Source organism: Heptranchias perlo, chromosome 11, assembly GCF_035084215.1.
Source record: "Heptranchias perlo isolate sHepPer1 chromosome 11, sHepPer1.hap1, whole genome shotgun sequence".
Lineage (NCBI taxonomy): Eukaryota > Metazoa > Chordata > Chondrichthyes > Hexanchiformes > Hexanchidae > Heptranchias > Heptranchias perlo.
This window is the reverse complement of record NC_090335.1, coordinates 20383009-20408787: the sequence shown is the minus strand read 5'-3', so window position 1 is coordinate 20408787 and position 25779 is coordinate 20383009. Positions and strand designations below refer to the sequence as shown.

The window sequence follows — 25779 nt, the reverse complement described above, 5'->3', positions numbered from 1 at the left end:
GAGGCTGACCGTAAAAGAAATGTATGAGAGGGTGAGTATGAGATAGAGCCATGAGATTGTATGAGGATTGGGTTGAGTTGTAGTGGTGGGATGAGTACTGGGGAAGTGAGGAAGTGCAGGTGAGATGAGGATGAGGGTTCAGTGGGTGTGAGGAGTGATGTGATAGAGTAGTGTTGGCAGTGCAGAAGGAGATGTGGGGTGGGGGCGGTGATGTGGCAGACAGAGTGTAGGGGAATGAGTAAGAGTACTCACTTTGGCTGACCTGGTTAGGTCATTGAAGCACCTTCTGCACTGTATGCAGGTGCGTGATATGTTGGTGGTGCTGGTGACTTCCTCTGCCACCTCGAGTCAGGCCTTTGTGGTGGCAGAGGCAGGGCACTTCCTCCCTCCTCCTCCTCACCCCATCCAGTAAGACCTGGAGTGAGGCATCATTAAACCTGGGAGCAGCCTTCCCCCTGGGCTGCTCCATGCTGTAATTTTTCCTATTTTCAGCAGGATCAGTCAGTGGAGGACTGCCCTTTTTAAATAGGGCTCCTCCAGCTGATAGCCTACGATGTGGGTGCACAGTCCACCTGCTGTGCAGCTTTCCAGCGCGAAATCCGGAAGCCAAGATAAGTGGCTTCAATTTACTTACGATCGCGTGCCAAACCCACCGATTTCACTGGGCGCATTACCCACGCGCTCAGTTGACACCGCCCCCCCCCCCCCCCCCCCCCCCAGCTGCCAACCCGCCTCCCTCCTAATATGGGCCCAATATTTTTTCTGTCAGCTGTAAAGGTCCTGTGTAAAATGAGTCTCATCCTAGTTTCTTATCAGCACAATACTTCCCACAATTCAACACTATCTGTACTGAATTGCCAATCTCACTTAGAGAGGCCATAAGGAGTGGTGTTGTGGGAAATGCACACTGGTGCAACAGACAATGCTGTTCTGAGGTTGAAACTACGGCCCTTTGTTGGGTCAGAGGTGAGGGAGGTAATCTTTCCACTTGGGTTATTCAGTACCCAATCTGGGAGTATTTGATGCTAACACTTGGTGTCAAAATTGGGAAAGTGTTCCATTACCCAACTGTGACATCTGTCACTTTGATGAGCATATAAATTTACTGATATCTATGATTGAAAGATGGGGTCCTGAGCCACTGCTGCTTTGGCTTTTTCAAATTTATGATGCTTAAGTTGTAAAGAATATTGAAGCATTATTTATTGACTATCATTTTGTTAAACAGATATATTTCCTGCTGGCTTACATCCTTTATATCTGATTTAACTTAAAACTACAAATTGTATTCTTGTAGAGCTGTAATAAAATTTTTCATAACTAATTTGGGAGTTGTATTTTCAGTCTACCATCTAGAACAAATCACCCAATAAATGTTAAAATTCTATGGGCTCTGCTTTACTTGGAATGAACTCCATTTGGCACTATTTATTATCTTTGGCATGCTCTGATACATGAATGTGCCATCCAATCAGTTATGTTCTGATTCTAACCTAATCAACTTTTTTTGTCACTCTGACCTGGTTTAGTGGAGCAGACAGTGTTCTGAAAATATTATCCTGAAAATAGCAGGATTGAAAACAGAGTGAAAACACGTTCCACCCCATTTTCCAGCACCCAATCCTGAGATTTGCCAGGATTTCACTGTGGCCTTTATCAAAATTCTGGCACTTTGTATACCAAGAACAATTTGTCCCACTGTAGCATTTTGCAGGGGGACTACATTCCAGATGAGTTTAAAGGTAGATTCTGATGACGTGTGTGTTGCATGGAGTCACCAAGAAATAAAACTGGTCTTTCTAATAAGTAACTGGTATCTTCAAGAAGTAACACAAAATGTGTCTGTCCATTTATTCTTGTACCTTTGCTACAATAAGCTATCTGTTTGTACCTTAATACCACAGATACCTTTCAAATTCTTGAAAAAATTTTGCTTGCCCTCTACAAGAAAAATTAATCTTCCTTTGCACTGCCTTCGGCTAGCTGATAGAAATGGGGTTGCCATATTCTGTTGCAAAATTAAATGATTATTTGTCTTTTTGTAACTATACTCACTAGGTGTAAACGTTTGGTTTTAATTACCATTAAGTATTTAGAGGGTTGAAATTTTGTTTCCGTGCCCTGGCAGTGAAGGCACACACTAGGTACAGATGAGGTGGTAAATCGGGAGCAGAGGCCTTGCACCCATTTTATGCTAACTTATGCAAGTCTAGACTTTTCCAATGGGCCTATGCTGGTGGCACAGGAGCCTTGCATTGCTCCGTGGAGCAAGTCTCATTGGAGCATACATTTACAGTTTTACATCCCTCCCCTTCACCATTGCAGCCATACCTTTAGCTGCCTAGGTCCCCTGCTCTGAATTCCCTCCCAAAATCTCTTCACCTTACTCATGTAAAACCCTCCTTAAAACTCACCTTTTTGACAAAGCTTTTGGTCACCCTCTTAATAGCTCTCTTTGACTTGGCATCCATTTCTTAGATTATGTTAAAGATGCAATATAAATGCAAGTTGTTGTTAATTTGTAGATTAATATAACTGTGGGCACCCAGTGGCTGAGGCTATGAGTGCTCTCCGAGCTGCAGCCTTCCCTCCCATGTGGCAGAGACACCCTCGCATTAACCCTCACCCCCAGCACGAGGCAATGGCTATAAGAAGAATAAAAACAGAAGGCAGGTTTAAAAACTCCATAAGAAAAAAGAAGTAATGATGTGGAAGGAATGGAGGAATAAAAACTACAACAGAGAGAAAAAAATGGCAGCCCTGTGGAAATTAAAAACAAACCTCAATTTTGAAAAATAAATACAGCAGGGCAAAAACTGCAGTAGAGTGAACCCAGTATAGAACTGTGGCAGACTAAAGACAACTGCAAGACAGAAAAGTGGAACGAAGTGAGGAAATGAAGTCAAGGATAGAAAATTTAAAAAGTGGGAGCCAGAGAATAAAGATGCTGAGTAAGAGAGGAAAAAAAAAGAGAAACCAAGGGAGAAGGAAAGGAGTAGAAGGAGCAGATAAAATGAAAGGGAAGTTGTACCACTGTCACATGAGGCACTTATGAAAATGGTGACAAGTTGTGAAGCGCTGCTGATTGTCTTCCAAAGCTATCAATCTGAACCTACTGACCTTTTGACCTGAGATAGTAGGCTTCCTTTCAATTATGAACTTTGTGCAAAGCAGCGGAGAAACTTAATGGGAGAAACCTCCAGTTCGGGTCAATGTGAGTCCTTGTCACCTCCTGGCAGCGATGGCTTAGTGAAATCTCGCCTTCAGAGGAGGCCGTGGTGCTGTGGGAGATCTTGCTGGGCGTGTGCCCAGGTGCACTGGATGGTCATGGCACAGTGAATTTTGGGAACTAGAGCAGGTTTGTGCTGTGTCTGATTTTGTTCCCATATTCACTGCTTCCAGATGATCCAGTGAGCCCAAACCAAGCCCCAGGAAAATCAAAGACCAGATGAGAGAACAATATACAGCCTTGCTTCAAAGGGGATTGACTGAAAATAGAACCAAGATTGCAGAGTTGGAGTACACACTGGGCCAAATCTTCCTGGAAAAATAACACCGTTATTAATGTGGAAATCGGCCAGAAAATTCAGGGGATTAAGACTTACGCCGTGAGTTGTGAATCTCAAGAATTTGTTGGTCGATTTATGCAGCTCTGCCGTTTGCTTCACACAAACGGCATCTCACCCTTGGTACCCCCGTTATTTTTAAGGACTTGCTGGATTTACACATTATTGTTCATTAAACTTGCTGCAGAAAGTTAGGGCTCGTAATAAACAACGCAAGTACCCATTTTACAACGTGATAATTGTTAATGCAATGCCAATCAACCTCTTCAGTACAGAAAGGGAACAATTTAAACTGTCGAGGCTCATTGCTGCATTTCATTTTCTTACTTTTCCTTTCTATCTCTTTTTTACTCTCAATCCAATCTTTCTTTCCCTCTCTCTATTCCTGATTTGACTCGAATTCACCCTCCTTCTCCGTCATTCCTCTCTTTCTTTCTCAATCCTTAAATCTCATTGGTTAAAGAGATAGACTATTTGTTGCGTCGTTCACTAAGGTTTCAGATGCCCCGTTGCCCTCGCCACGCCGTTATCAGCTCGCACATCCAGCAAGTTATGGGCACAAATTATATTGGAGCTGAAGGGTGCAGGAAAAAGTCTAACTAACTGCGCCGCTCCACAGGATGTCCCGCTCCGCTAGATGTCCTGCCCCGTGGAATGTCCTGCCCCGTGGAATGTCCTGCTCCACAAGATTTGGCCCATAGTCTGGAGCAGACACTGATTGGAGATTGCCTTGAAGGAAATTGATTTTGCATCAGCAGTTGATAATAAACTAATAAGTGATTTGGAAAACTGCCCCAGGAGGAATAATCTATGTTTAATAGGTCTACCAGAGGAGGTAGAGGCAGAAATACCATTCTTTATTTTCAGGGTATTCTACCTGATTTCTGGGATTACTTGAATCTCTAAAAGCCAGAAATTGAGCGGGCCCATTGCAGTTCACTGCACTTCGGCCAAATCCAGAAGAGATATGATCTGATAAGCTATGATACGATAATCTTTAAAATGTTTGGGTTTCAAGAAAATTGCAGATGCTTGAGGCAATAATGAGCAAAGGTGTCCTAATAATGGGAAGCGACCATTTGAACATCTTCCCTAATATGCCGTACAAGGTGCAGAAACATCTGGTTCAGTTTAATGGAATCCAGAGGATTCTTCGTGATCACATTCGATACGAGCTCTTCTGTCCGTCTGAAAGCTGTGTTGGAGGATCTGAGAGGATGGTTTTATCTGTGAAGCAAGTATATAAGACATTGGCAGAGGATTTCCCAAATTTATGTTTAAAAACAGATTGAAGATATTAAACAAACTGCATCGTTGTCTGCAGTTTTGAAGTTTGGGCTTAGGGTATTGCAGTCAGAGTTTGCAGTGACTACTGATTTGGAGGGAAGAATGGGATAAAAATGAAGAAAAGGAGAAGTCTGGGCATCTGTCACATTGGTTGTTGAACCCTATACAACCAATACATTAAATTGGTAGTTCAACCATTCCTGTCTGAGGAAAGGAAAGAGACAGATGTTCAGTATAGTATCTGTGTATATATATCAGAAAGAGTAACACTTGGCTTTGAAACCCTCTTAGGTCAAACCACCCAAGTCAACATATCAGGGAAGGATCCTGATCAAGTGTCAGGGTGGCTTAATGAGTTTGTGGATCAGTTCTATACAAAAGATAGAAGATTTATATTTTGAAAAGAGACTGGCTCACTTTGAGGTATAAAGCCTCCGCTGAGACAAATGTTTTGAATAAAAGTATTTGGGAGATAGTGGCAGTGGGGGGATAGCTGGTAGCTCACTACAGTAGTTATTTGTGTGTGGTTCAGAGGCTATAACTGAATCCAATGATTTTAGATCACAGGAGAAGGGAGGGGAATGTGAGGTAGGAAGATTGAGTTTTGGTTGGTGGGAGGGTTTTCAGGTTGGTGTTACTTTTGGTTTCCCTTATTGCTTTGCCTGTATTTTATTTGGTCACTTCTGCTCTGCCCGGGTGGTTGGGAAGGACTACTGATGGCTCTCAGGCTTAAGTATAAATGGAAGGCTGTCAAGGGGAGTGAAGATTGAAACATCAGATTGAAAACAGAGAGTTATGATAATCAGTATTCTCCTGGAATCTGAAAGGACCTCGCCCTCTGGCAAGCTCTCTCCTGGATCTTCCCTGCCACCAGTACCTACTACTGCTTACTTGTGCTGGGTGCTTCACCACATGCAGATCTCTCCAGCGCACACTCTAACCCAGCCAGGATCTCAATCTCTGTGCTGGTGCTTGGGAGTGATGCAGCCTGTGACAGTGTGTCCTCAGAAGTACTCTTCTCCTCTGAGGTGTCTTCCTCTGTAGGCTGTGACTGCTGAGAAGGATTTAGAGGAAAGAGAAAAGAGAAAGGCTGAGCAGTAGCAGATGACAGGCATCACACTGCAGCTTAATGTAGTTAAGTGCGTTTTTCTGAGGTTCATGAAGAGGTGCAAGTAACAGTCAAAGACCCTGTTCAGAGAAGTCCCAGGCCTCAAAATACATTCTGACAGCTCTGGAAGGGCCATTGATTTCCAGCGCATGCTGCTGCAGTTTGGAGAAATTCATGATGTTGGGTGATCCTTCCTCGGACTTACTCCTTACCCGTGTGTTGTGTGTTGCCTTGTCCTGCAGAGAGAGGACGAGACTCACTGGGTGTCTCCTACAAAGGGGAGGGCACAATAGGGCTTTCTGCATGTTTTGCAGATCTTGAGAGTGAGAAAAAGCAAATGGAATCAGGATGGGGAGGTGTTGAATGGAATGCAAGTGTGTGGATTGTGAAGTGAGGAAGGAGCCATAAGAGATGTTGGTGATTCTGCAAAGGTTACCAAGTGAGAAGAGAATGGTGCTAGTGGCTGCTGTGAAGAGGGCATGAAAGAGGTTAGTAGATGTTCCTTGATAACCCTATACAATGGGACATAATAAGCAAATGATGAAAACAGCAGATTTGGTCAAGAGTGCCTACCTTTAACCATTCCTTGATAAACCCTATAAAATGGACATAATAAGCTTGAGATAACTCTTTACAATGAACATCGGTTGAAGAAAAACAGCAGTCAGCTAAAATGTAACTGATTTTGATCCATAAGAATTGAAACCAAGTTAATCAACAGGGGCCCCGTAAACAAAAAACACTCACAGCCAAAATGAAGCAACTGGGAAAAAAATTGTATAAATTCTGAGAGGTCAGCTCAAGTTTTTTAGATTCGCTTAGAAGGGCTGAAGCATCTCTCGACCATCAGAGTAAGGTGACTCAATAGTCTTCTATTACTCGGGAATTTAAGGTAAAAGTTACCTGGATAATTGATGGATATCCTGTCTAAATACTTTTAAAAATTATAATTTTTACCTTTTTAAGAAACTGTTAATGTTGCGATTGCCAGTGTCACCAGCTGTAGATTGCAAATTGTTTCATGAATAAACCTCTGTATAGTTTTCATATTGTCTCGCATAGTCTTCTGTATCACTAACTCGTGAACCCCATCTCCGTACACTCTTTTGATGAAGAGGTACGTTACTGAGGCGAGACCCCCAAACCCTCACAATATCCAGGATATTACAATCTGGCTGGAACTTGCTAAAAATGCTATATGAAGGACGGTAATATTCTCGGATTGTCCCTTTCCCTTGGGGAGTGATAGACCAGACCTCAGACCCATCCAGTGTCTTTAGGATTTGGCCATCTCAACCTTAGGTTGAGAGTGAATGCTTAAGAAGTACACCTGATCTGGGATAGTCCCAAAGGGGCTAGGATCATAATTCACCACAGGAGACACGACCATGAGATTCTAATAAGGCCCGGTAGTTAAAATACCCTGGGCCTGTTTTCTAGGACAGTGACTGAGTTTTGAACTCACCCCATTATCCACCTGCCCAGAGTTAAAATTGGGCCTTTTTTAATTGAACCAGTAGGGGTAACACTAAGTTGCTCCAGTGTCACCAAAAAAACTAGAAATGACCTCAGCAATTAAATTCTAATATAATAAAATCAGTATCTAGGAGACACCACACCCAGCAGTGCAGTTGCGGAACAGAATTAAAATCGGGGCTAAATTCTTGAGAACTTCCAATGGCTGGATTGTGAGCAAACCAATTTATTATAGAATTGATGACTAAAGGAAAGACTTGAAGGACTTGTATTTATATAGCACCTTTCACAACCTCAGGACGTCCCAAAGCACTTTACAGCCAATTAAGCACTTTTGAAGTGTGGTCACTGTTGTAATGTAAGAACCGCAGCAGCTAATTTGCACAACACTTTGTATTTATATAGTGCCTTTAACATAGTAAAACATCCCAAGGCATTTCACAGGAGTGTTATCGAATAAAATTTGACACTGAGCCACATAAGGAGGTATTAGGACAGGTAGCCAAAAGCTTGATCAAAGAGGTAGGTTTTAAGGAGCGTCTCAAAGGAGGAGAGGTAGAGAGGCAGAGAGGGTTAGGGAGCGAATTCCAGAGCTTAAGACCTAGGCAGCTGAAGGCACAGCCATCATTGATGGAGCAATTGAAATCAGGTGTAAGAATTCTGGGAATTCCACCTTTTCCCTGAGTATGTAAAACTTTGGCCATTGACCAAAATCCTAAGATGGAAGGATAGGTGAGAGGTCACCAGACGAATCAACAACAAACACAGTGGAATGTGGGAGAATTGCTGCTTAATGCAAAACCTACAGCAGGTGGTCAATGATCAGCACTAATTTGAGAGGCAGTAGGCCATTGAGAGAGGTAACTGCTCCAGACATGGCGGAGCCATGCCTCGGTTCTGATGCAAAACCAATCGACACCTAGGACGTGGGATGAAAAGGGAGCCTTGTGTGGCAAGTGCTCGACGATCGGAATGAATTCGAAGAACAATGGCCCATCAAGAGAAGCAATTGCAACATGATGAGAGACCATCAAAAGCCATCAAGGACTCTTAAGGACTTTGTGAGAACTGTTTAAACAGACATGGAAGTGCCTCATTTAACGACGAAAACTACTGTAAGAGAGGGGTATATAGGTGGAAGCTCGAAACCCCTCTCTCTCTTGTTTGTTCTCTTGCTTTTGGTCTCTTGTTTTTTGCTCTTGTTTACTGTCTCTGGTTCTTGCTCTCTTGCTTCTTAGCTCTTATCTCTTTTCCAGCTCTCTTTCTCTCTCTTCCTCTTAGTTCCTGCTTGCTTTTTTTTTTCACCTGAGCTCTCCAGGGAGGAGAACAGCTTCCAGCGAAACCAACGAACCCTACATGAGAGAACCAGTCAGCCAGACCTGCAAGTGCAAAGGATTGGTGAGCCTCGACCATACGTGTATGTGTGTGTGATAGGTGTCTCCAGGGTCCCCACCAACCTCTTAGTTTAGCGGGATAAAGTACTGTAGTGGGTGTGTGTAACTCAATGTACTGCGTAGGACCGTTTTTATTGTTATTTTCTTCATGTTGATGGTATAATAAAACCAACATTCCAATTCAATTCAAACACAGAGTTTGTGTGGTCTCTGTGCTATTTGGCTACATGATCCATCATCGGGTGCGTTAGCATAAGTCCCGTTTTCCTGAACCCTCGATCTGTGAGGTATAAGTGTTCCTTGGCTAGACTGGGGACCAGATATCTGCACCGATCAATAGGGTGAGAATAACCCCAAAACACCCTACACAGGGACGTGCAAGATGCAAGAAATGGAGGAGCACAGAGATCTTGGAGGGTTGTAGGGCTGGAGGATGTTACAGAGATAAGGAGGGGTAAAGCCATGGAGGGATTTGAAAACAAAAATGAGAATTTTAAAATCCAGGCGTTCCCAGACCAGGAGCCAATGTAGGTCAGCAAGCATAGGGTTGATGGGTGAATGGGACTTGGTGCGAGTTAGGATATGGGCAGCAGAGTTTTGGATTAGCTCAAGTTTATGGAGGGCAGAAGATGGAAGGCTGATCAGGACAGCATTGGAATAGTTAAGTCTAGAGGTAACAAAGGCATGAATGAGGATTTCAGCAGCAGATGAGCTGAGGCAGGGGCAGAGATGGGAAATGTTACGGAGGTGGAAGTAGGCAATCTTGGTGATCTAGCGGATATGTGGTTGGAAGCTCATCTCAGGATCAAATAGGACGCCAAAGTTGCGAACAGTCTGGTTCAGCCTCAGACAGTGGCCAGGGAGAGGGATGGAGTCGATGGCTAGAGAACGGAGTTTGTGGCAGAGACCAAAAACAATGGCTTCGGTCTTCCCAATATTTAGTTGGGGGAAATTTGTGTTCATCCAGATCCGGATGTCAGACAAGCAGTGTGACAAATGAGAGACAGTAGAGGGGTCAAGAACTGGTGGTGAGGTAGAGCTGGGGGTCGTCAGTGTACATGTGGAACCTGACGTTCTGTTTTCGGATGACGTCGCTGAGGGGCAGCATGTAAATGAGAAATAGGAGGGGGCCGAGGATAGATCCTTCGGGAATTCCAGAGGTAACGGTGCGGGAGCGGGAAAAGAAGCCATTGCCAGTGATTCTCTGGCTATGACTGGATAGATAAGAACGGAACCAGGTGAGCGCAGTCTCACCCAGAGAGGCGTTGGAAGAGGATGGTGTGGTCAACCGTATCAAAGGCTGCAGACAGGTCGAGAAGGATGAGGAGGGATAGTTTACCACGGTCACAGTCACATGGGATGTCATTTATGACTTTGATAGGGGTTTTTCAGTACTGTGCAGGGACAGAAACCTGATTGGAGGGATTCAAACATGGAGTTGAGGGAAAGATTGGGAGGCGACAACACGTTCAAGGATTTTGGAGAGGAAAGGGAGGCTAGAGATGGGGCAGTAGTCTGCAAGGACAGAGGGGTCAAGGTGGGCTTTTTGAGGATAAAAAACCTTGTGCACGGCAAGGTCTCACAATGTGATGACCAGATAATCTGTTTTAGTTATGTTGGTTGAAGGATAAATATTAGCCATGACTAGTTAGTAACAGTAAATGACTGAAGTGTCACAATAATCTCTTTGTTTGTAGTCAGACCCGGTGTAATCTATCCCGAGGGCCAGTGCTTGTTCCATTTGCTCAAAAGAAGTTGTGGTCAATCGTATCAAAGGCTGCAGACAGGTCAAGACTGAACGGACATTTTCCCTTTAAGAGAATCAGAGTCAGGTGACTGACATTGGAATATTTACTCAGTGTTAGATTCATTCACTTGCTGCTGTGAAGTCAAATGTTCACTTTCTTATAAATAAATCAGTTCATTTGCCTCAGTCTAGTTATTTTCTCTAATCAGACGAGTTAATTCAACTGTAATTTTCATTTTTGATTTTAAATCCATCGAGTGAACACCGGGTTGAAATGAACGAAACAAATTCAAATGTCACCTGATCGTCGTGTCACCAATTTTAAAAAAAAGTAACTATCAGCGGGGATTCGTTGGACGATGAATTGTAAGAAAATCCAAATGTTCTTTAGCATTTGTGTCCATTCTGTGTCTGACCCCCAGCTGCCTTCAGAGGGGGGCGTCTGAGTACTTTGATTTTTAACAACAATTATAATCAGACCCATAATCTCACCCAGCTGGACTCTGCTCCACGGATGCTGTCTAACCTCCCCCTCCCCTATCAAACTCTCAAAGGTCGGACCGCTGCCTGCTAACCCGAAACACTAGACCATTCTCAATACATTGGCTTTTATTACAAACCCCACTCCAGGGTCAATGCATGCCTGAGAAAGAACGGGCAGTGCAAAGGAGCCGGTGTTTACTTCTTTACGCAAATTGGTTCTCCCATTTTTGTTTGTTGCCGTGGTAAACCTGAATGAGTGAAAACGCTTATAAAATATACATCAAAAGCGTGAACTATAATTCATTTAGCACTTTTTTTCCCCGATTGGAAGAGAATATTTCACTTTTTGCATAAGTTTGCGACTGAATAGAATTGCAGCAAAACGTTTATTGTCACAAATAAATAAATATACATAAGTTGAATACTAAATGTAAGGGATGCATAAGTTGAATACTAAATGTAAGTATGCATAAGTTGAATACTAAATGTAAGGGATGCATAAGTTGAATACTAAATGTAAGTATGCATAAGTTGAATACTAAATATAAGGAATGCATAAGTTGAATACTAAATGTAAGTATGCATAAGTTGAATACTAAATATAAGGTATGCATAAGTTGAATATTAAATGTAAGGGATGCATAAGTTGAATACTAAATGTAAGGGATGCATAAGTTGAATACTAAATGTAAGGGATGCATAAGTTGAATACTAAATGTAAGGGATGCATAAGTTGAATATTAAATGTAAGTATGCATAAGTTGAATACTAAATGTAAGTATGCATAAGTTGAATATTAAATGTAAGTATGCATAAGTTGAATATTAAATGTAAGTATGCATAAGTTGAATACTAAATGTAAGGGATGCATAAGTTAAATATTAAATGTAAGTATGCATAAGTTGAATACTAAATGTAAGTATGCATAAGTTGAATATTAAATGTAAGTATGCATAAGTTGAATACTAGATGTCCGGGTTTTAATGTGGCCCCATTGTGTATTGGGAGGAGGGGGGTTGGGTGCTGCTGTGCATGTTTCCATCCGCCTTTGATGGTTGGAGTCTGTAATGTCTCCTCGCGAGAAAGCCCATGATGCTGATGGATGTGGTCATGTTCTTTCAACAGGCGTTGGGGGGAAGAGTCGGCACCGGCGCCATCAGATAAGGACGAAAGCACACAGAGCTTCCCCTCGGCAACTCGTCCCCCCCCCCCCCTCGGTCCCCGGTACTCCAAAAACTGACGGATGGAGTGTGAGCGAACCACCTTACCGCAGCCCGCCGGTAAGTGTTCTTTTTTTTTGGAGTGTGAGCGGACAGCCAAGAAGGCCAGTTTTACGGTTGTGTGGATGAGATCAGACCGTCGAAAATGGTGATGCTTTTGGCCATTTCTCAAAAAAAAAAGCGTCTGAATTGGAGCTGGCGAGACGGTGGTAGCTCAACCCGCCAGACTGGAGCGCACCTCCCTCCTCCACACACTCACACACACTCGCTCATGGAGCATTTTATGCTTTCAACAAATTACAACGTAAACTGAGGGAGAGAACAAAAAAAGTCTGGCACGAAATTTAAAGTGATTGCGAAATGCCTTTCTTCTCTCTCTCTCTCTCTCTCTCCCTCCCTCCCCCTATTGGAGGGAAGCTGTGTGACTTTTCGTAAATTTATCATGAATTCACAGAACCGTTTTGGAAGGAACTTAATTGCGATTTGTTAAGAAACCATCCAGATCTGATTAATGTGGGAACTCGGCGCAAATTCAGCAGAGTTGTTAGCGCAGTAGCTTATTCCTCTGGGACTTGCCGGCTCTCCACACACACACAACCCCCCCAACCAAATCAAACGCTTTGTGCCCTGTCGGCTGGAGCCCCTCTCCCGGCTCCGGTCCCGCACTGCAGCTCTTTCCTGATTCTCGATTCATCAACTGCATTTCCCAACCTCACTCATCAGCCTGGCGGTCATGAATGTACAGTCTGTATCTAACTCATCAGGATCCCTTCTTCTCCTCCTTTACCCTCTCCACCCCCCCCCCCTCTTAGATATTAGCTGCTGCACTAAAGTTGTGGTTTGGAACTTTTATTACTGATTTTTTTGCAGTGAAATTGCTGAAATTTATAGAAATGTAATCTTGAAAGTGCAGAGCTGTGGAGTCAAGCACCTAGGGTACAATTTTAGGTTAAAGGTAAACAATTTTGGAATTGGAATAGGAACAGAATGCATGGTTGGACATTCCTGGAAAAAGTAGAGATTAATAAAAAGTAATTCACTCTCTATAGAAAGCCACGAAAGACCATTTTGCAGCAGTTGGGGATGTTTTACTATGTTAAAGTGCAATATAAATTCAAGTAGCTGTTGTGGTTAAATTAGGCCAGAATGGTCAGGCACGGTGTTCCAGTTCTTAAAGATAAATGTGGTATCTACTGTGTTTAGTTGCTGACAGTCTGCATTCGTCTGCAAAGAGCAAAAAAAAATTCAGTCTCTAGGTGAAAAGATCTCTCAGCAGCAGAAATAAATTCCTTTTAAATCCAATCCTGGGTGATTTTTTAATGTTCAGTCAAGTGTCATAATTAAAGTTACTCATTATGCTTAAGAGTCTTCACACCAAGGTACTGAAAGATTTGTGCAAATACAGTTTGCTTAGATGGGAGACATTGTTTCTATTCGTTCATGGGATGTGGGCATCCCTAATTGCCCTTGAGAAGGTGGTGGTGGTGAGCTGCCATCTTGAACCGCTGCAGTCCGTGTGGTGAAGGTTCTCCCACAGTGCTGTTAGGTAGGGAGTTCCAGGATTTTGACCCAGCAACGATTAAGGAACGGCGATATATTTCCAAGTCGGGATGGTGTGTGACTTGGAGGGGAACATGCAGGTGGTGTTGTTCCCATGTGCATGCTGCCCTTGTCCTTCTAGGTGATAGAGGACGCGAGTTTGGGAGGTGCTGTCGGAGAAGCCATTTGGCGAGTTGCTGCAGTGCATCATGTGGATGGTACACACTGCAGCCACGGTGCGTTGGTGGTGAGGTGAGTGAATGTGGTGGATGGGGTGCCAATCAAGCGGGCTGCTTTGTCCTGGATGGTGTCGAGCTTCTTGAGTGTTGTTGGAGCTGCACTCATCCAGGCAAGTGGAGAGTATTCCATCACACTTCTGACTTGTGCCTTGTAGATGGTGGAAAGGCTTTGGGGAGTCAGGAGGTGAGTCGCTCGTCACAAAATACCCAGCCTCTGACCTGCTGTTATAGCCACGGTATTTATGTGGCTGGTCCAGTTAAGTTTCTGGTCAGTGGTGACCACTAGGATGTTGATGGGGGATTCGGCAATGGTAATGCTGTTGAATATCAAGGGGAGGTGGTTAGAGACTCTCTTGTTGGAGATGGTCATTGCCTGGCACTTGTGACTTGTCACTTATCAGCCCAAGCCTGGATGTTGTCCAGGTCTTGTTGCATGCGGGCACGGACTGCTTCGTTATCTGAGGGGTTGTGAATGGAACTGAACACTGCAATCATCAGCGAACTTCCCCGTTTCTGACCTTATGATGGAGGGAAGGTCATTGGTGAAGCAGCTGAAGATAGTTGTGCCTAGGACACGGCCCTGAGGAACTCCTGCAGCAATGTCCTGGGGCTGAGGTGATTGGCCTCCAACAACCACTACCATCTTTGTGCCAGCTATGATTCCAGCCACTGGAGAGTTTTCCCCCTGATTCCCATTGACTTCAATTTTACGAGGGCTCCTTGGTGCCATACTCGGTCAAATGCTGCCTTGATGTCTGGAATTCAGCTCTTTTGTCCATGTTTGGACCAAGGCAGTAATGAGGTCTGGAGCCGAGTGGTCCTGGCGGAACCCAAACTGAGCGTCGGTGAACACATTATTTGGTGAGTAAGTGCCGCTTGATAGCACTGTCGACGACACCTTCCATCACTTTGATGATTGAGAGTAGACTGATGGGGCAGTAATTGGCCAGATTGGATTTGTCCTGCTTTTTGTGGACAGGACATACCTAGGCAATTTTCCACTTTGTCTGGTAGATGTCCGTGTTGTAGCTGTACTGAAACTGTTTGGCTAGAGGCACGGCTAGTTCTGGAGCGCAAGTCTTCAGCACTACAGCCGGGATGTTGTCGGGGCCCATAGCCTTTGCTGTATCCAGTGCACTCAGCCATTTCTTGATATCACGTGGAGTGAATCGAATTGGCTGAAGACTGGCTTCCATGATGGTGGGGATATCGGGAGGAGGCCGAAATGGATCATCTACTCAGCACTTCTGGCTGAAGATGGTTGCAAACTCTTCAGCCTTGCCTTTTGCACTCACGTGCTGGACTCCGCCATCATTGAGGATTGGGATGTTTTCAGAGCCTCCTCCTCCTCCCGTTAGTTGTTTGATTGTCTGCCACCATTCATGACTAAATGTGGCAGGACTGCAGAGCTTTGATCTGATTTGGTTGTGGAATCACTTAGCTCTGCCTATAGCATGTTGCTTCCGCTGTTTAGCATGCATGTAGTCCTGAGTTGTAGCTTCACCAGGTTGGCACCTCATTTTTAGGTACACCTGGTGCTGCTCCTGGCATTCTTTTCTACACTCCTCATTGAACCAGGGTTGATCCCCGGCTTGTTGGTAATGGTAGAGAGAGAAATGTGCTGGGCTGTGAGGTTACAGATTGTGCTGGAATACAATTCTGCTGCTGCTGATGGCCCACAGCGCTTCATGGAAGCCCAGTTTTGAGCTGCTAAATCTGTTCTGCATCTATCCCATTTAGTACAGTGGTAGTGCTACACAACACATTGGATGGTGTCCTCAGTGTGAAGATGGGACTTTGTCTCCACAAGGACTGTGCGGTGGTCACTCCTACCAATACTGTCATGGACAGATGCATCTGCGACAGGTAGATTGGTGAGGACGAGGTCAAGTAAGTTTTTCCCTCGTGTTGGTTCGCTCACCACCTGCCGCAGGCCCTATCTGGCAGCTGTGTCCTTCAAGACTCGGCCAGCTTGGTTGGTGGTGCTACCGAGCCACTTTTGGTGAAGTCCCCCACCCAGAGTACATTCTTTGCCCTTGCTACCCTCAGTGCTTCCTCCAAGTGCTGCTCAACATGTAGGAGGACTGATTCATCAGCTGAGGGAGGGCGGTAGGTAATCAGCAGGAGGTTTCCTTGCCCATGTTTGACATGATGCCATGAGATCTCATGGGTTCGGGAGTCGATGTTGAGGACTCCCAGGGCCACTCCCTCCTGACCTTATACCACTGTACCACTATTTTAAAAAAAGGAGGGAGAGAGAAAACAAGGAACTACAGACCGGTTAGCCTAACATCAGTAGTAGGGAAAATGCTAGAGTCTATTATAAAGGATGTGATAACAGGACACTTAGAAAATATCAACGGGATTAGACAAAGTCAACATGGATTTATGAAAGGGAAATAGTGTTTGACAAACCTACTGGAGTTTTTTGAGGATGTAACTGGTAGAATAGATAAGGGAGAACCAGTGGATGTGGTGTATTTGGATTTTCAGAAGGCCTTTGATAAAGTCCCACATAAGAGGTTAATGTGCAAATTAAAGCACATGGGATTGGGGGTAATATACTGGCATGGATTGAAAATTGGTTAACAGACAGAAAACAGAGTAGGAATAAATGGGTCTTTTTCAGGGTGGGAGGCAGTGACTAGTGGGGTACCGCAGGGATCAGTGCTTGGGCCCCAGCTATTCACAAGATATATCAATGATTTGGATGAGGGAACCAAATGTAATATTTCCAAGTTTGCTGACGACGCAAAACTAGGTGAGATCGTGAGTTGTGAGGAGGATGCAAAGAGGCTTCAAGGCGATTTAGACAAGTTGAGTGAGTGGGCAAATACATGGCAGATGCAGTATAATGTGGATAAATGTGAAGTTATCCACTTTGGAAGGAAAAACAGAAAGGCAGAGTATTATTTAAATGATAGATTGGGAAATGTTGATGTACAAAGGGACCTGGGTGTCCTTGTACACCAGTCACTGAAAGCAAACATGCAGGTGCAGCAAGCAGTTAGGAAGGCAAATGGTATGTTGGCCTTCATTGCAAGAGGATTTAAATAGAGGAGCAAGGATGTCTTACTGCAGTTATACAGGGTCTTGGTGAGACCACACCTGGCGTATTGTGTGCAGTTTTGGCTCCTTACCTAAGAAAGGATATACTTGCCATAGAGGGAGTGCAGTGACGGTTCACCAGACTGATCCCTGGGATGGCAGGACTGTCGTATGAGGAGAGATTGGGTCGACGCAGCCTATATTCACTCTAGTTTAGAAGAATGAGAGGGGATCTCATTGAAACATATAAAATTCTGACTGGGCTAGACAGAGTGGATGCAGGGAGGAAGTTTCCCCTGGCTGGCGGGTCCAGAGCAAGGGGTCACAGTCTCAGGATATGGGGTAGGACATTTAGGACTGAGATGAGGAGAAATTTCTTCACTCAGAGGGTGATGAACCTTTGGAATTCTCTACCACAGAAGGCTATGGAGGCCAAGTCACTGAATATATTTAAGAAGGAGCTGGATAGATTTCTAGTCACAAAAGGCATCAAGGGGTATGGGGAGAGATTGGGAATATGGTATTGAGGTAGAGGATCAGCCATGATGATATTGAATGACCTACTCCTGCTCCTATTTTCTGTGTTTCTATGTGCTGCCACCTCTGGTGGGTCTGTCCTGCTGGTGGGACAGGACATACCCAGGGATGGTAATAGTCTGGGATGTTGGCTGAAGGGTATGATTCTGAGTGTGGCTATGTCAGGCTGTTACTTGACTAGTCTGTGGGACAGCACTCCCAATTTTGGCACAAGTCCCCAGATGTTAGTGAGGATGACTTTGCAGGGTCGACTGGGCTTGGTTTGCCTTTGTCGTGTCCGATGCCGGGTGGTCCGTCTGGTTTTATTCTTCTTACTTTTTGTAGCGAGATTGTACAATTGAGTGGCTTGCTAGGCCACTTGAGGGCGATTAAGAATCAACCACGTTGCTCTGGGCCCGGAGTTACGTATAGGCCAGATCGGGTAAGGACGGCAGGTTTCCTTCCCTAAAAGACATTAGTGAACCAGATGGGTTTTTATGACAATCTAGTAGTTTCATGGCCACCATTACTGATATTAGTGGGCAAATGTGATTGAGAGAAATTTTAAAAAGAATATTATGAGGGACGCAGACTTGAATGTTTATGGCGAACAACTGCTTTAGCCATTCATTGTCAGATCTAGCTCGACCACATAAAGCACTATTGGGTCTGGATCTCCTCAGCCAAAACTGCTCACATTTCCTGGAATGCCAAGGTAACCCTGGCTTCTCTGCTCCATTACAAACTGTCTTAAACTCCTCTCCATCCTCACCTCCAACAAGTGTGAAGAGTTCTTTGTCACGAAGATGGACTTCTTTGTCACGAAGATTGAGAGCATCTGTTCAGCTGCATCTGCCGCTGCCCTGCCCTGCCCTGTCCCTGAACTCGCATCTTTTTCCAGTTTCTCCTATCTCCCCTCATGCCCCCTCCAAGCTCATCTTGTCCATGAGACCCACCTCCTCCCTCGATCTTATTCACACCAAGCTGTTGACCACTCAACTTCCCTTCCTGGCCCCCATGTTAGCTGATATTGTTAATGTTTCCCTCTCCTCAGGTACTGCCCCCCCTCCCCATCATCACCGCCACCGTTGACCCCTCTGTCCTTGCAAACTCCCGCCCATCTCCAACCACCATTTCCTCTTAAGTCCTTGTATGTGTTGTTGCTTCCAAATCTGTGCCGATCTTACCTGGCACTCCATGTTTGAACCCCTCCAATCAGGTTTCCGCATCAGCCCCAACACTGAAACGACCCTCACCAAAGTCACAAATGACATCCTATGTGATTGACAGTGGTAAACTATTCCCTCCTCATCCTTCTTGACCTGTCTGCAGCGTTTGACACAGTTGACCACACCATCCTCCTTGAACGCCTCTCTTCCATTGTCCAGCTGGGTGGGACTACCCTCGCCTGGTTCCATTCTTATCTATCCAGTCGTAGCCAGAGAATCTCCTACAATGGTTTTTCTTCCAGCTCCAGTCTCCATAGGATGTATCCTTGGCTCCCTCCTATTTCTCATATATATGCTGTCCTTCGGCGATAATTTCTGAAAATAGAACGTCAGGTTCCACGTGTACGCTGACAACACCCAGCTCTAACTCACCAACACCTCCCTTGACCCCTCCACTGCCTCTGATTTGTTACACTGCTTGTCTGGCATCCAGTACTGATGAACACAAATTTTCTCCAGTTAAATATTGGGATGACTGAAACCAGTGTCTTCGGTCCCCACCACAAACTCTGTTCCCTAGCCACTATGTAGGCTGAACCAGACTGTTCGCAACCTTGGCATCCTATTTGACCCTGAGCTGAGCTTCTGACCGCATATCCTCCATCACCAAGATTGCCTATTTCCGTAACATAGCCTCAGCTCATCTGCTGAAAATGCCTTTGTTCCTTCTAGACTCGACTATTCCAGTGCTCTCTTGACCAGCCTCCAACCTTGCACCCTTTGTAAACTTGAGCTCATCCAAAACTCTGCCCGTATCCTAACTCTCACCAAGTCCCCATCACCCATCATCCCTGTGCTCGCTGATTTACATTGGCTCCCAGTCCAGGAACGCCTCTTTTAAAAAAAATTCTCATTCTTGTCTTCAAATCCCTCCATGGTTTTGCTCCTCTCTATCTCTGTAACCTCCAACAACCCTCCAAGATCTCTGCGCTCCTCCAAATCTGGCCTCTTGAGCATCCCTGATTTTCATCGCTCCACCATTGGTAGCTGTTCCTTCGGTTGCCTAGGCTCTGAAATTCCCTCTCTACACTTTAAAATCTACCTCCTTGACCTAGCTTTTGGTCACCTGTCCTAATATCTCCTTATGTTGCTCGGTGTCAAATTTTGTTTGAAGTACCTGTGGGACGTTTTACTACATTTAAAGGCGCTATATAAATGTAAGTTGTTGTGGCATGAAAGAAGAGAAAAGATACAGAAGAATGAGATGAAGGTATTGCATGTGTGTGTGCATGAGGGACAAATAAAGTACAAAGATTATAGGGCAGGGTCAAAAGTACACTGTGCTGGGGGTGAGTACCCTTTTTTAAAGTACACTTTATCTACTGATGATGAGCACTGTGCTGAGGAATTCTACTCCTGCAAAATTGGGTTAATGAACATTTGCAAATTATTTTTGTGAAGGACTTACTAATATCATTAATGAAGAAGTTCTGCAGCATTCCATAGCTGCAAAATCAGATCAAACTGAGTATTTTATTTCACATCAGACTTGGAGTTAATGAGCTTATCAAAAGGAAGCTATTGATGTACTTTTTACAGCAATGAATGAAAAAAATATTACACAGGGTTTTCTGCCCGAGAGCATGGGTGTAGTGACCATTGATTGCAATGAAACGGGGAGGATGAGAAGACAAACCAAGAACAAAGATGGCATTGGAAGCACAATTGTGACTTGCAGCTGTTACCACCCCCGGCAGTGGGTGACCAACGCTGTTGGGCAGAGAAGTAGCGATTGAGAAGGCTCAGCTCACCAGGCAAACTGTGAACCTGTGCCAACTGAGCCACAAAGACCTGCAGGGACAGTCAACCATCTGCCTGTACTACCAGTACGAGGTCACCATTCCTTTCAATTCTTAAGTTACGAGACCTTCCATGCAAGATCACAGGAGTCAGCCACATTGGAGTTTATTTTACTCTATACTAATTTTAGTGAAAATATAGGTACAGGGCTAAAGGAACATTTCCCATTTTATGCTCACATTTACCTTTCCACTGAAAGTAATGAACAAATGAAAATATAGCCATTTTTGGCTTTTGGGTATCTAACACTTTGTTTTGAAAAGAATCAAGGAACAATAATGCAAAATATCTTAATTCCTTTTATGCTTTTCAGTTTGTGGTGTACATGTTTTAATGCTTTTTACTTCCTTGTTTATTTCTGGCATGTTGTGAACTTCATTTTGGTTAAATTAGTGTTCCCCTTGGTGAGGGTGCAACATTGGTGACACTTGTATAGGTAACTGATGAGCTGAATGGGGTACAAAAGGTCCATTAACTCTGACTAATCCTGATGGATTTGGCTCCGTCACTGGAGTGTCCACTGGGTTTCCTTGTGTGACCATAGAACAGTGGGCATCTACAATGCTTCAAAATCCTCCTCATGGTTGCTTGTAACGTTCTCTAAGTGATTGAAGCTGGGCAAGATTGTATTTTGCAGTTTGAACTCCCAAAGTCTCCAGAACAACATTCATGAGATGCTGTTATAGATATGAATCCTAAATTGTCATTACTATTTTGGACTTGTGCATTGTGTGCATGGATACATTGCAGTCATTTGGCACTCCTTTCAATTTCCACAGTCCCAGTACTTTCGAAACTATTCCTTCCAAATAAATCAATGATTGTTACCTTCTATGAAATGAGTTGTTTCATGTTTTATCCATTTGAAGTCCTCCTGCTGGGTGTGAACTTTAGAGCTATGGGAACGGAGACAGGGAGATTTAGCCAATGGAAATATCTACCTGCAGTGCTCTTGCACTCTCTCTCCTGTCACACTCTAGGCATCACGTTCCAAAGTTTGTCTAAAGTGTCATACTTTGTTACAGGTGAAAACCAATTTTTAGAATAGGAGAAGTTTTTAAAAAAAAAAGCCAGTCTTTTAATGTACCTGAAATTTACAAGCGACCACAACATTGTGGCAGATGGACTTCAATGCAGGTAAGTGTGAGGTCATCCATTTTGGACCAAAAAAGGATAGATCCGAGTTTTAAATGGTGAAAAGCTACGTACAGTGGCGATCCAGAGGTTTCAGGATCCATGTACACATCAATAAAATGTAGTAGTCAGGTACAAAAAATAATCAAAAAGGCTAGGAGAAGGTTAAAAGATGATTTGCTAGAGGTGTTCAAAACCTTGTAAATAAGGAGAAACTGTTTCCAGTGACAGGGTCGGTAACCAGAGGACACAGATTTAAGGTGATTGTCAAAAGAACCAGAGGCGACATGAGGAAACATTTTTTTTATGCAGCGAGTTATGATCTGGAATGCACTGCCTGAAAGGGTGGAGGAAGCAGATTCAGTAATAACTTTCAAAAGGGAATTGGATAAATACTTGAAGGGAAAAAATTTGCAAGGCTATGGGGAAAGAGCAGGGGAGTGGGACTAATTGGATAGCTCTTTCAAACAGCAGGCGTGATGGGCTGAATGGCCTCCTTCTGTGCTGTAACATACTATGATAATGGAATGTTAGCCTTTATAACTAGAGGGCTAGATTATAAAGGGGAGGACATTTTGCTACAGCTATACAAAGCCCTGGTTAGACCACATCTGGAGTACTGTGTACAGTTCTGGGCATCACACCTTAGAAAAGACATATTGGCCTTGGAAGGAGTGCAGTGCAGATTCACCAGAATGTTACCAGGGCTCCAAAGGTTAGATTATGAGAAGAGATTACATAAATTAGGCTTGTATACCCTGGAATATAGAAAGTTATGGGGTGAATTGATTGAGATTTTCAGGATTTTGAAAGGAATTGATAGGGTAGATAGAGAGAAACTTTTTTTCCACTGGTGGGGCGTCTAGGACAAGGGGACATAACCTTAAAATCAGAGCCAGGCCATTCAGGAAAGAAGTTAGGAAACACTTCTTCACGCAAAGGGCGTTAGAAGTGTGGGACACTCGCCCACAAAAAGCAATAGATGCTAGCTCAATTAATAATTTTAAATCTGAGATTTATTTAGATTTTTGCTAGCCCAAGGGTATTAAGGAATATGGAGCCAAGGCGGATGGATGGAGCTGGGATACAGATCAGCCATGATCTCATTGAATGGCGGAACATGTTCGAGTGGCTGAATGGTCTACTCCTTTTCCTATGTACTGTTTCTTTAGAAGAATGAGAGGTGATCTTATTGAAACATTCAAGATCCTGAGGGGACTAGAAGGGGTAGATGCTGAGGGGGTGTTTCCCCTTGTGGGAGAGACTAGAACTAGGGGACACAGTTTAAAAATAGGGGGTCTCCCATTTAAGATGGAGATGAGGAGAATTTTTTTCTGAGGGTCGTGAGTCTGTGGAACTCCCTTCCCCAGAGAACGGTGGAGGCAGGGTCACTGAATATTTTTAAGGCTGAGTTAGACAGATTCCTGATTAATAAGGGAGTCAAAGGTTATAGTCGGTAGACGGGAAAGTAGGGTTGAGGTCACAATCAGATCAGCCATGATCTTATCAAATGGCAGAGCAGGCTCAAAGGGCCGAATGGCCTACTCTTAATTCGTATGTTCGTATTTGCTAACAGGAAGTACTTGAATAGTTGCCTTAAAGGGGCAGCACAGTTCCATCTTAGTAGCTAAACATCGTAACCATGCTCCAGAACCCACTGTATCCAACAGAATTTATATAGCACATTTAATGGAGGAAAATGACTCAAGGTGTTTCACAGGGCGTAATAGGACAAAAATTGACGCTCGAGCCAAAGGAGTAGATATTAGGACAGATGACTGAGCATGGTCAAAGAGGTACCTTTTTAAGGAGCATCTTAAAGGAGGAGAGAGAGGTGGAGAAGCTTAGGGAGAGAATTCCAGAGCTTATGGCCTAGACTGCTGAAGGCACAGCCGACAATAGTTGGGCAAAAGGAGTGGGGGATGCACAAGAGGCCAGAGTTGGAGGAGTGCAGAGATCTCGGCTGTAGAGCTGGAGGAGGTTCCGGAGATAGGGTGGAGGGATTTGAACATGAGGATGAAGATTTTAAAATTGAGATGTTGGTGGACTGGGAGCCATTGTAGGTCAGAGAGCACAGGGGTGACGAGTGAACAGGACTTGGTATGAGTCAGGATATGGGCGGCAGAGTTTTGGATGAGCTGAAGTTTATGGAGGGTGGAAGATGGGAAGCCGGTCAGGAATAGCCGAGTCCAGGAACGATGCCACAAGAAAATGGTTGTGTGTGATGTACTTTTGCATAACTCTTTTATTTGCCCATCTTTTTTATTTGCTGCATTCTTGCAAACATTTCTGTGTCAGTAAAGCTTTTTTAAATATAGCACAACTACTACTTTCTCTCATGTCCATACATGTCCTGTTTTGCTACTTTGATATACATGCCTTACCTTTTTGTGCTCTTATTTAAGTCGTGCAGCTACTAGATAATTCCTCTTGAGTAGTTGACACTGTTCACTCTTTCAGGGAAACCTAGCCACATTTGGCACCTGCTTTTTGCATATTTTGGAGCCAGAAATCTGCTAGCATTTTTCTATAACAGGTTGCCTGGATATGTAAGGTCTGGTTTTAAAAATGGACTATTCTCAATTGTTGGGCCATTATCCAAGACAATTAGGTACTTCCACCTGTAATAATAAAATGGACATTTTGTACAGTTTAAATGGCTCATAAACTGCTTGAGGATGCTTATTGCAGATGCATTATGCTAGCTTTTCTTTCCCACTAACAATTACATTCTCAGGAAGTGTACGTTTGAAGATCATGTGTTGCCTTGATTTCATTCATGGTTGTAAATGAATAAGAAAAATGGACATTTCTCCTGCTTTTCAACCAAAGGAAGGAAAATCCAGCCTGGAGAGTCACTGGTATATAATGGGTGATATTTTTAAGTGTAAGACCTTTGTGTCAGTTATGTGGTAGTAAGTGCATTCACTTGCTGCTTCGGTGGTAAAATTGTAAATCCAATACATGCAATTTTAATTTACTGCTAGCTGTATGTTAAAATACCCAATCAGAGAATGAGTAAAAATAAGGCCTGTTATGTATATTAATATATTCTAACAGTGTTGGGGTGAAAGTGACATCATATGCTGGAGAGAAGTAAAGGTCCCAAAATGAAGGTGGAGACTAAATTGCTATTTCTTGCTTTCAAAAATACTTTTTGGGCACAAAAAGTCAACATTACCAACCGCAAAACGATGAATACATGTAATATATCTGGAAACATGAACAAGATGTCCAAAATCCCACACACATGTCAGTGGCTTAATGGGCACAGAACAGACCAGTAGTTATAGTAAGCAAGGGTCCAAAGCATATCACACCAGCTCTGAGAGGATGTGAAAAAACACTGTTGGCCTGAGTGTGGTCAACAACAGAGAGAGAGAGAGGGAGAACTTGCCGATGATCTAAACAATCTGGTAAGTGTCTTAATTAAAATGCAGTGTTTCTAAACAACTTTCTCGTACAGTACAAATAGTTTGAAAGCACCTTTCATAATGTTTACCTTAATCAACTTATTTATAGCAGTGTATAAAGTTAATAATTCACACAAATAAAGTGCTGTATCCGTATTCTTCAGATGTAGTTGAACTGCGTAAATTATTCTGTGCCTCTGGCATCCACAGCTGTCTTTCTGTAATTCTGTGTTCAAAGTCATTAATGCATCATGGTGGTTGTTGTCTTCATAGGTGTACTATCTTCATCCAGTTGAATTTCATTCACTTCTGAGTACACAACCATCTCGCAAGAGGTTGGTGTTAAGGCAGAAGACGGCCTGGAATGCTCTATCGAACGCAGTATCAGCTAGTGAAGAAAAGTTGCCCAAGGCACATTAGAATCAAAGAATGATACAGCACAGAAGGAGGATATTCGGCTCATTGTGCCTGTGCTGGCTCTTTGAAAGAGCTATCCAGTTAGTCATACACCCCTACTTTTTCCCTGCTGATTTTTCCTCTTTGACTGCACTATGCTACCGAGCAGTAGGAAGACCTGTCA

General features: G+C 43.7%; 1 protein-coding gene across 3 annotated transcripts in view; it reads left to right on the top strand.

Moving 5' to 3' along the window:
* Positions 1-10840: 10840 nt before the first annotated feature.
* Positions 10841-25779, top strand: part of LOC137326903 (uncharacterized) — a 134170-nt gene continuing 119231 nt past the window's right edge. For 2 of the 3 annotated variants that reach the window (XM_067992289.1, XM_067992287.1), the window contains exon 1: positions 12120-12341. In XM_067992289.1, the coding sequence (XP_067848390.1) occupies positions 12305-12341 (37 nt within the window). In that variant the 5' untranslated portion in view covers positions 12120-12304. Of the gene's footprint in view, positions 10945-12119; positions 12342-25779 lie in introns of those variants that run through there. The other variant, XM_067992288.1, reaches the window with a different exon arrangement.